General features: G+C 32.2%; 1 protein-coding gene across 1 annotated transcript; it reads left to right on the top strand.

Moving 5' to 3' along the window:
* The first annotated feature begins 305 nt into the window (after nucleotides 1-305).
* Nucleotides 306-5,927, top strand: LOC127707500 (uncharacterized). The gene is made up of 3 exons (XM_052212077.1): nucleotides 306-452; nucleotides 4,022-4,156; nucleotides 4,737-5,927. Exons 1-3 carry the CDS (start codon nucleotides 392-394, stop codon nucleotides 4,958-4,960), a joined length of 420 nt encoding a protein of 139 aa, XP_052068037.1. The 5' UTR covers nucleotides 306-391; the 3' UTR covers nucleotides 4,961-5,927.
* The last annotated feature ends 6,582 nt before the right edge of the window (nucleotides 5,928-12,509 follow it).

The following is a 12,509-nucleotide window of genomic DNA, read 5'->3' as shown; positions in this document are numbered from 1 at the left end:
TAGAATGAAGCGCTTCCTACAAAATGTACTTCGGTCAACGCTTTTACACCCCAATTAATTTACAAAAAGAAGCATTCAATTCTTAAATAATAGTTTATAAAACTAATCTGACATGATGAGATGGTCTACATTATAATTCATTGATCGTATATATGTCAGAATTTTGTATTGTGAACGTGAAATATACACACCTTATAAATTTTTCTACATGGATACTATAATGATATTTCCGACTTGTTTTCATCATTTCACAATAGATTTCCTGTATGTACCCCTAACGTTCTTTCGCAATAATAAACCCTATTTAACCTCATGACGTGGTGATTTTCAGATAAGCGCATGCGTATGCTCTCTTGTCATTAACATCCGACAAAGCAAAGGAGCAGCAACGATGAAGTACCTGGAGGTTGCAGTTGTTATCTTTATTTGTATTTCTTGCTACATTGATGTTGGTAAGTTGCATTGATATTCAAAAAATGTTTTAAATTGAATCAACATTTTGAGGTACTAGTAGGACGCCATATGATACATTCAAGGTGAATATTGTTTGTACAATATGTCCTTGAAGACTTTTTACCTTTACAAAGGACACATTTACTGTAATATAGGGGTCACCTTGTTATTGACGTACTGGTTTAACCTTTGTAAACCAGACTCGAACATCACTGTGATCACACACAATAAGTTATGTACTCGCCGTTATTTAACACACGCATGTTGTACGATCAAAAGTAGTAATTTTTGAATAAAATCTTCCACATAAGAGTTCGGTTCCTAAATGGAAGATTCAACTCCGCTCTTCCATGAAAGAGTTCGGTTTCATGTTTAATCTCCACTCTGTATAGTTTTTTTTTATCAGGGACGACCTCTTCAGAATCAAATGGCGGTACTTCCATTTATTTAAAAAAAAATGCAATCATACATATTATGTTGCGTATAATGACATCAAATCTCATTTGTCTGTTATCTTCAAAATACTACTCATTTACAAGCCTACGGGAATCAAATTTTTGAAGGCCTTGTGCAGTTACTTAACATCTTTGCACAATTGATTTCAGTGAGATGAAAGGTTGAACCTGCATCAACATCATTGTACATGTAGATAGAGACATATAATACAATTATTTATATTGCATTATATGTCTCTGATGAAGGCAAAAAAAACTATACATCCTTTTCAAAACTTGAAATAACCTTTCAAACTAAGAAAAATCCAATGGATCCAAATTATTTTTAAAACTAAAGGGAGGTTTAGAGGAAGTACTTTCTATAAATGTGGAATTTTGTAAGTAAAAAATATTAAGATGAAAAAAATCATCCAGGGTAACAACTAATAAAGTGTAATTAAATTTGGTCAGCTCAGTATTTGCATTATTTCTTTAAAAGCCTACTGGTTTGATAAAACATGATATAATGTTATCTAATAGTTATTGTTCATTAATGTCAAGTTGCTGTTTGTTTACAATAACTTTTAATGATTTATTGTGTTCAGACAATACTTATACAATAGCCTTGGGTTCATGATGTAACATTACATAATACATTTTTATAGATAGATAAGCTATTGATTGTGATGGATTAAACATTTTAAATAAATTTTCTGGTTCTAAGATATATACTCTTAAGAAAAACTTATGTGGAAGTGTATTCAATTTTTGAAATTTCCACGCTAATAAAGTCAATGACCAGTAATTTTTAAGTGAATAAGTGTAATAATATAGGGAAATAGAAATGAACAATAAAATTCTTATGTATATAGAAATCAGTGTTCCAGCTTGAATCTCGGGGCAGAAGGGTGCTAGTTGTCTGAAAGGGCACTTTAGCGTTATAACCCAGATTTTAAGGGCAGTGTTGGAAAGTGTATAAATTACCTTGAATATTGCTAGGCTCAGCTGGAGAACATTAGTTGTATTTAAACCATATTCAGAAATTAATGTGTTCTTGATGTTGTTCAAACATATAGTATATATGTTATTGAGAGTTATTTATTATCTTTTAAATTGTTACAAAAAAGTGTTTTTAAGTGCACACCAAAGTGCTCCTCAGTAAGGAGTTTTATAAATATAACAGGTGAGACAGGAGATGATCATATTTATATTGATGCAATAATATATTGCAGAAAGTATAAACAGTTACTTTTTTCTCCATCATTGTTAAAAATAAATTTGTTGAGTGCTCCATGTCAGGAGGATTATAAAATATAAGAAGTATTAAAAACAGGAAGTGAATCTTGTTATGTTCAAAGTACAAATTTCTTTGATTCCTCTTTAAATTTCATACTCATGGTTATGAAACAAAACATTTTTTACCAATTAAGTCAAAACTATGTATGCATTTAAAATTGTTTAAGATTTTAGTTTTTATGTTATGCCTTCTGAAATAAATTTTTTCAGGTGTACATGCTGTACATAAACATTACAAATGGATAACATGTGGACATTTCATTCTGTATTAAATATCTAGTATTTGTTCAATTATCTTAAATCCACTAATTAGCAGTAAACAATCATTAACAAAGGTGATAATTCTTTTACTTTTGAGGGCAGAAGGGCGGGGGTAAGGGCACCAAGGGCGGGCCGCCCTTCTATTTAGGGCAGGCAGGAACACTGGAAATTAACAAGAATTTTGAAGAAATCTATAGATTATGAAAAAAAGCAGGGAGTTAATTTGTTTTTTTATGATAAAAAATGATTTGATGTGATGTACAAATATGTAGTTGTTGACCTAACTCAGTAACTGATGAAGACTCTGGTCTCATGGGTTTGGTAAAGTTTAAAACGCCCAATACCAATGGCTGTCTGCATTTGACAATGAACAAAATTAACCTTTTACCTCTTGTAAATAATCTTAAGACACATGACAACATTGTATGTTGAATTGGTAGAGAATAAAAATGTCATGATGTTGTGAGGTAGATGATTTGTCTTAAAGTTATGCTATTTATTTTTTATGTTAAAAAATTGACAGATTCCTAATATTTTGACTGCATTAACTCACTTGTTTCGTTTTTGAGTTAATTTGGATTAATTAAAGCATAATAAGACTGTAAATGCCATATCAGATAAATTATGTCGTTTTCAGCATGTGCTAATAATCACCTCTACCAGTTCATTTATTCATGGGTTCCATTTTCTTTGATTATTAAGCAATTTAAATCTCACTTAAAGACCCTACAAAAATGTTATGTTGTGTGAACAAATTATCACATGATTGACCAAAAAGCACCTGTTGATCACTGGTCAGTTACATGTACCATTATAACCCTAACAAATGTAAATATTAACAATTGAAAATAACTATCCCTGTCTCAAAGTTATTGCATGAATTAACTTCATATGAGGTCATAACAAAAGTTATTGTTTGCAATATTCTAATGAGATCTTTTTGGCCTGTAAAAATCATCTCTACAGGCAAAAAATCAACTAAAATTTTCATAAAATTCAGCTTTGGGCCTGTAGATCAAAAGTTCATTGTGAAGACTGATATATGCAACAAGTATTATGAGTATAGGGTGAAGTGAAAACTCAAACTGTGTTGAAAATACTAGGCATGGATCTCCATGACCTGTTTTATGATGGCGGACCGCCATCGTTAAATTATCTTCTGACATCATCAAATGATCCCACCATTGTCAAAATTTGTTTTTGTTTCGCTAGGCGCCGCCATTTTTGTAAACAATTTTATTCAATTGCATGTAATTGCATAACCCTGAAATAAATTGTTTAATCCTGTATATAATATGGCTGCAGGGAATAAGACTAATATTTTCCAATTAGGGGCCCAACCTGCCACAATGTGAAAATGAACATAATGAAAAACAAAAGATAACCAAACTGATGACTATTGGAAATGTTTACTATTGACTACAGAGAAAAACAAAGTGGCAGAAGAAATCGAAATTTTCTGATCAAGATTCTGCTAGCCTGAGCTTTGCTAAGCAGAATTCACTATTTAATGAATTTCTCTGCAATGAATTTGATATACATGTACATATTTCTCATTTATCAATTTTTATTTTCAGGAGAATCCATAAAATGTCATGTATGCAATTCATTTGAGACACAACAGTGTGGAGATGAATTTTCAAAAGATAACACAGATTTTCTGATGGACTGTCCCACAAATTATACAATGTGTAGGAAAATTGTCCAAAATGGTAAATATTTATTGTAGTTTTAAAAGCAAACTTCTTGCATTAAGGACATTTGAGGTTCCAAATTTATTGTTCAGATCGTTCATCTGTTCCACCAGTTTATTTTTCATAGATTGTTTTTTGTTTGGGCCAATCCCACTATTAAGGCTAATCTTTGTTCCACATGTGTGAAAATTGCTATAATCCATTTGAGTAAAAATATATATACACCAAAGAGATAGTAATGTAACTTAAAGCAGGAAAGGCATCAAGAAATCAACATATTGTGTCCAACAGTTAAGTTTAAAATTGACCCTTTTCATTTTTCCATTCCTGAATTGAACAAATTTTAGGTTTGCTATTAAAAAACTTTTGATTTAGCTGCCAGAAAATCAAGAAATTATAAAACGCTTCCGTTCTCTTACTGTCCCTTTATAAAGTTGTATGCAAGCGGGGGCATCACCATTTATTTTTTAAAGTAATTTACAATGTGAATGATTTTGCTGTTGTTATTGAATCATTCATGAATAATCATAAATATATATTATGCGCAAGGAAAATAGATGTGTACAAATTGTTAATTTTTTTATTTCGTTTTCTTTAGTGTTCTATGAAGATGACTGGAATCTTCGTTACATAAGAGAATGTGCTAAAACTGGAGAAGTAGAAGATACTTGTAGAGAAAGAACAGGAACCTACAAGGTCAAGGTTAAATACTGTCATTGTGGTTCTCCTGAATGTAATGGAGTAGCACAAAACAAGATCAACTTTATGGCAGCTCTTATTCCCTTGTTTGTTGTAGCTCTGATCACATTCAAGAAGTTATGATGAAAATGTCTTTAAAAAAAATTGTAAACCACGGGTACTTCATTGACTGTTAAATATCTATGCAATACCACTCCTGTCACACACATTAAAGATCTAGTAAGAGTGTAAACTCTTGATGTGACAGGAAAAGGTTTTTGGAAGGAAGGAGGTCATGATAAAACTAAATCGCATAGTTTGAACGAAATTCACAAGTTTGTGTGATGAGTTGAGAGTTGATGAGAAAATGGAACATATGTGATACCATTCATATAATTTTATGTCTGAAAACAAATAAACAAGCAATGAAACTCATGTACTGATAAAAAAAAGGAACCAGTGCTTAACATTTTAACATCTGAAATATAAAAAAAGGGATGGTGCAAGATTATTCTATGCTTGTTTAATTGATTTTACTGTTATTTTTATTTTTATTACATATCCATCATTCACTGCTGTAAAATATTGTGATGAAAATTGTCATTTTAGAAAAAGGAACCAGTGCTTAACATAAAACATCAAACATATAATATTAACAAATGACTTTGTTTTGTTTCAATGTTTTATAGCTTTATCATATTCATTGTTCATAACTTTGAAGGGCAGGGAAGATAAATGAAATTTCAAGTTTTGAGTAATTTGGTTTGTCAGTTTTAACATTCCTATCACTGAAGGAAGTACAAACAAATTGTGCTTTAAACTTTGCACTTTAAACTTTGTAACCATAAAATACCATGTACAAAAAATCATTTATACTAGAGCTTTTTGAATCTCAAGTTATGAAAATTTCTCTTGCTTCGAATCCAATATACACTTTGAAATACTTGCATATATTTGGGGAAAAGAAATTAAAAAAAAAGAATCCATCTTCTTGTCAGTTTAAATGTATGAAAAATTGTTTACAACTGTATACTTAAATGATTTTAATGAGAAAGGTTTTTTTACATCTTTTATAAGTGGCAAGGATTCTTAATAAACTTCTGAAATCTTATGACTTGTGTTTGTTTTGATTTACCATTCTGATGCCAAACAGTACAAATTTTACAACAGAAAATGAATTGTTGGAATCTTGACTTGGTATTTGTGTTTCTCCACAAATTTATGCTTCAGAAAGTTGTAAGGTGCACAAAACCCTTTTTTATATGCCCGTTTACGGGACGTATTATGGTATACCGTTGTCTTTCGTCCGTCTGTCCGTCCGTCGTCAACATGTCGGACATTTACTCAAAAACACTTTAACCAATTTGCATAAAACTTTGGTGAATTGTTTATATCTATTGACGTGAGCTCCCTTTCGTTTTTTATAAATTTTAGATGTTACGTTTCCGAGTTATGGGGTTTTATTCATTAAAAAAAGGGGGATTTTCCAGTTTTTGGACAATAACTCAAGAATGCTTCCACCAACTTGCAAGAAATTGTGGGGAATTGTTTATATCTATTGACATGAGCTCCCTTTCGATTTTTATATATTTTAGATTTTACGTTTCCGAGTTACAGGGTTTTATTCATAAAAAAAGGGGGATTTTCCAGTTTTCGGACAAAAAATCAAAAATGCTTTCAGCAGTTCTTATGAAACTTTGGTGAATTGTTTATATCTATTGATGTAAGCTCCGTTTAGAATTTTATAAATTTTACATTTCTGAGTTCTGGGGTTTTATTCATTAAAAAAGGGGGGATTTTCCAGTTTTCGTACAATAACTCAAAAATGCTGTCAGCAATTCTCATGAAACTTTGGTGAATTGTTTATATCTATTGATGTAAGCTCCCTTTACATTTTCATAAATTTCTAATATGACATTGAGAATTAATTGAACTTTAATTGTTTGTAGTCTGACAACAGATTTACTTAGTATTGCACAACAGCACAGTGTATTGCACAACAAGAAATCTATAATTGAATATAAATTCAATTCATATAACCAATTTCAAGTTCTTTGACTACATTTATTCAGAAACCTATAATATGTCAAATATGTTATACAATCCAAATTCAGACCTGTATCAAGCTTGAATATTGTGTTCATTTTTGCCCCAACTGTTCAGGGTTGGACCTCTGCAGGCGTATCCAGCTGCGCTCAGCGAAGCAGTTTATTATCAGTCCCCTACTGACGAAGTCGAAGGGGAATTTTAGGTTTGCACTTACGTCCGTCTGTCTGTCCATCCGTCAGTCCGGCAAATCAGTTTTCCACACTTTTTCTTCGTGGTTGAAGATATTGATTTGATATTTGGTGTATTGTTTTATCATGAGAAGTTACAGATCAAGTTCGAATTATGTTCTGGTCTAATGATTTTGTGCAGAGTTGTGGTCCTTGGACATAGAAAATTCACCCAAATAATCTGTTTTCCTCACTTTTTTCGTCATGCTTGAAGATATTGACTTGATATTTGTTATATAGTTTACACCACGACAAGTTATAGAGAAAGTTAGCATTTTGTTCCAGTACAATGAATTTTGAACCGGTAGTGGACTATGTATTGCCAGGCAATACTCACAGAATGCTTGTTAAACCTCATAATTGTCAACGAACACACTGACATATTATGGCTGGAATAACAGTCCAGGAGGACCCAGGAGCAATTTTTGTTCTTTCTGACAATTGCTTTCATTTGTGGAACTGATTTATTGAATTTAAGCAATATAATTTTCTGTATAAGTAGCCACAGTTGATTTCTGGTTTTGATGTCTGATCACTAGAGTACTCCATTAAAATGAGCCTATTTCTGATGTAGCCAACCTCATTTTTGTTTGCTTAGGTCTGCAGTGTCCGACACAGTCTGCTAGCAAAGTACTGAGCAATACGACCTCATATATCTATGTATTTAGTTTTTTACTATGTTTATCGGAGATCAAAAGAAATGTATTAAGACTTATTCCACACAAAAATTTCATGCATACTAAAATTTGAAGAATAAGGTTAACAGTGATATTCAGTCTTAACTGCTGAAGAACTAAAAAAATCTGTTTCGCATAGTTGAGTATCGTCAGTTACCTTGAAAGCATTAATTTAACAAGAATGTGACAAACTAAAACTAAAAATTTAGGGTCTAAGTTTTATTCACTGTTTTAGGATGATTTACCAGTATACATATCAGAATAGGATACTATTGAAACTTACAAGAAATAAATATTTTGCAATTTCTGAAATTTCATAACTACGTTGATGCAAAATTTTGGATATGAAGGACCTTTATTAAATTCCACTTTTGATATCAGTTTATAGATTAAAGTTTATGTCAGCTAGAGGCATTCGTTGATTCTAGTATCAACTTCCAAGTATGTGGCAACAATTATCACACATGTTCTCATTGAAGACTTTGGGAAGTTGCTGTTAATTTAAAAAAAAAACTTATCAAAGGTACAAGACTTAAAATTTTGTATGGCAGACATGCGCTTCTTCTGCTAAAAACCTCATAAGTGACGCTTGAATCAAAATAGTAAAAGGCCAAATAACGCACCAAGTTGAAAGAGCATTGAGGACCCAAAATTCCAATAGGTTCTGTCAAATACAGCTGTGGTAATCTATTCCTTAGTGTAAAATCTCAAGTATTTTGAACGATTCAAAATAAAAATAAGGAGATGTGATATGTTTGCCAATGAGACAACTATCCACCAAAGTTCAAATGAAGTGGATGTAAGCAATTATAGGCAACCGTAAGGTCTTAAACAATAAGAAAAAACCCATAGCGTATTGTGGGCCTTAAAATTCCTGGATATGAAACAATTTAAGGTGGCTGGGGTGTCTTCCTCCATCTTGGATTTTGAATAGCAGATAATAATCGGTTTAGATCTTTAATAAGATGTGCAAATTTCGAGAGTAGTATGTAATTCATGTGTAAGACTTTTCGTGTTAATATAGAAAGTTATGTGTTTTATCATATTTTACGACTGTATTTTACAAAAAACAGAATACTTTTGTTTGATTCATATTTTTTCAACTGTGCCACATAAGGGGAGATAACTCAGATAAAGTAACTTTTATAATAGAATGTGTTATGAATTTACCTATTCTATGATGTAACAAGAAAACGAGTTCGAAGACCCCATTTTTTCTTTTTCTTATCTGAAAGCATATTATTAGAGCTATCTTCACATATTTTATCTTAAAATTCTATGGTTTAGTTTTCTTTTTATCACAAAAAATTGGGTTTTCCATGCATAATCTATACAAAATCTGACAATTTTCCACAACCTGTAGCTCGAAAAAAAGCCCGGTGTCCCATACTTTTTATTATATTTTTGAAAAAAGCATGACATAAACTACTTTTTAACAAATTATGAAAAAATTCTATGGATTTTAATTTAGACACCCCATCTACCTTAATTGAGAAAACTAAAGGCCTTATTAATAACAAAACAATTTACGAAAAACAAATATGACCGGCATGACCCAACAACAACCACCTAACTACATGATCCTGACTTGGGACAGGCACATAACACGGTGTATATTCAGAATGCTTGCTTTCCGATTAAATCAACGGTAACGCTTACTTTCCGATTAAGGTAGATAGGGTGTCTTCCTCCATCTTGGATTTTGAAATACCAGAAAACAATCGGTCTAGATCTTTAATAAAAGGTGCAAATTTTGAGAGAAGTAGGTAACTCATGTGTAAAAATTTTCATTTCTATATAGAAAATGACATATTTTATCATATTTATGGTTGTATTTTACAAAAAAAACAGAATACTTTTGTTTGATTCTATTTTTTCCAACTTTGCCACATAAGGGGAGGCAACTCAAATGTAAGGGCAGATAATTCAGATAAAGTTACTTTTACAATAGAATGTGTTAGGAATTTACCTATTTTATTATGTAGCAAGAAAACGGGTCCCGTGACCCCATTTTTTCTTATCTGAAAGCATACTATTAGAGCTATCTTCTCATATTTTATCTCAAAATTCTATGGTGTAGTTTTCGTTTTATGGCAGAAAATTGGGTTTCCATGCATAATCTATACAAAATCTGTCAATTTTGCACAACCTATAGCGTGAAAATAAGCCCCGTGACCCATTCTTTTTGTTTTTTTTTTTTTAAAAAGCATGATATAAACTACATTTTGGCAAATTATTAAAAAATTCTATGGATTATAATTAAGACACCCCATCTACCTTAAATCAACGGTAACGCTTACTTTCCGATTTTGTCCCAGAAAATTTCAAAGAGGGTAGAAAGGTAGTAGTGTGCTACAATAATAAAAAAATAACAAAATATAAATTTTCTTGATTTTAAGATGTAATGAACTTTTTATTCATATAGTCTATATAATATATTTTAAATATTTTTTCAACTATTTTACATATTTTCTTAAATCAACATATTATTCAGCGATACATTTTGCCGTTGCTAGCATTTTGATACAAAAATGCAAGCTTTACATGTTGTTTTTCAATTTTTGTCATCAATTGATTGATTGATTGTTGGTTGCTTAACATCTAGTGGCAAATAGTTCATGCATTTTCAGGGCGAAATTTTGCATCGAAGATCGTCGCTAACCAAAATAGGTCCAAAAGACAAAACATGGCTTTTCTTTTAGCATAAAAGTTTAATTTTTAGACCCTGATTTGGATCAACTTGAAAACTGGGCCCAAAAATACAAAATTTAAATACAGGTTTCAGATAGAGCGTTTCTTCTGATTTTTTTCAAAGGGCATTTATGGTAAGGGAGCTACCATTTGATTTTTCTAATCTCTGCCCTGCCTTTTTATTTTTCACTTTATTCGGTCCTGCCTTTTTTTTTTAGTTTATCCTAACTTTTTTTTACACAAATGGTCATCCTGCCCTTTTTTTTTGCCAAGTTGCTTATCCTGCCTTTTTTTACTCAAAACTCCTGTCCTGCCTTTTTTTCAAATTTCATCCTACCCCCCCCTCCTATAAAAATCAAATGGTAGCTCCCTTAGATTAAATGAATTTCTGGAAACGGAAGAGTATTAATAAAAGGAAGGTCAATAGAGGATTTGAAACCCAAGTTTATTCTTAATGTTTTAAACAGTTTCATACGAAAGAAATGCATTCGATTTAAGTATTGTCCATCCTCATTTCGTGTCCCCCCCAAGGGTGACTGGGGTATAGAAGTATGGTCACCATTGGTCTTCCTCCGACCGGCAGTAAAACCCGTGCTAAAGTGGGGCGTTCGTTTGGCTGTGCGGGATGTACAAATTTGCAGCCACGTCCGGTCAGAATGGGGACGTTAAATCCGATGCCTCGTGTAAAGAGAGTGCCACGCTCTTTGCACGTTAAGAACCCTTGCAACAACTCTTTGAGGGGTCCGTAGGTGACCTGTTGCAAGGCTAAATTTCTGTCCCTATCCAATATACCCTCATTTCCCGTGGCAGTCTAAATTTCTCCGACCTTAATCCCTTAATCTATTACAGAACCTACCTATTGTATTTATTGTGAACTTGTTCTCGTCCTGAATATGCATGAAATATTTGCCACTGGACGTTAAGCAACCAACAATCAATCAATCAATCAATCATTTCGTGTCTCCTGCTTCTCCTTCAACAAAATTCTGAAAGCAAGCTATACCGTTGATTGGATCGGAAAGCAAGCGTTCCGAATATACACAAAGAAAAAAGTAAAATAACAAATACCGAACTCCAAGGAAAATTCAAAATGGAAAGACCTTTATCAAATGGCAAAATCAAAAGCTTGAAAGAAACTACTTGTGATAGATCATTGATATTTGATACAAAGTTGCATTACAATCAGTACATAACAGTTTGACGACTGTTTGGATGCCCTGTCCATTAGGACATGGTCCAATGACTTTGAACTAATTAGCAATTTTCTGCTTAAGTTAGTTTGATAGGATCTACTTGAGATAGAACAATGATATTTTATATAAAGTCGCATTACTATCAGTAGATATCAGTTTGACGACTATTTTGAGGCCATGTCCCCTAGAACATGGTCCAGTGACTGAATTAATTAGCAATTTTCAATGATAAGTTTTCTGCTTAAGTTACTTTGATAGGATCTACTTGAGATAGATCAATGATATTTTATGTAAAATCGCATTACTATCAGTTTGGTGACTATATTGAGGCCCTCCATCCATAGAACATGGACCAGTGGCTTTGAATTAATTAGCAATTTTCTATGTTAAGTTTTCTGCTTAAGTTAGTTTGATAGGATCCACTTGTGATAGATCAATAATGGTTTGTATGAAGTTGCATTACTATCAGTTCATATCAGTTTGACGACTACTTTGAGGCCCTGTCCCCTAGGTCATGTGACTTTGAATTAATTAGCAATTTTCAATTTGAAGTTTTCTGCTTAAGTCACTTTGATTAGAACTACATGTGATAGATCAATGATATTTTGTATAAAGTTACATTACTATCAGTACATATCAGTTTGGCGACTATTTTGAAGTGAACATCTGGCAAATATCCATCATGTTTGACCTTTTTTCGTGGTAAAGTGACTGCCCAGAAAACTAATTTTTTTGCGTGAACCCCCTGAGGGGTTCACGCTTATATATTGGCGAGTTTTGGAAGTGTCTATGGGCCACTCGATATCCTCGGAATCACGATTCTCGGAATGTCTCGAAAATTTTCCATCATTTATAT

The sequence above is a fragment of the Mytilus californianus genome, unplaced genomic scaffold (genome assembly GCF_021869535.1).
Source record: "Mytilus californianus isolate M0D057914Y unplaced genomic scaffold, xbMytCali1.0.p SCAF_7, whole genome shotgun sequence".
NCBI classification, from domain to species: Eukaryota; Metazoa; Mollusca; class Bivalvia; order Mytilida; family Mytilidae; genus Mytilus; species Mytilus californianus.
Note: the sequence above shows the minus strand (reverse complement) of the source record. Positions and strands in the feature narration are given on the sequence as shown.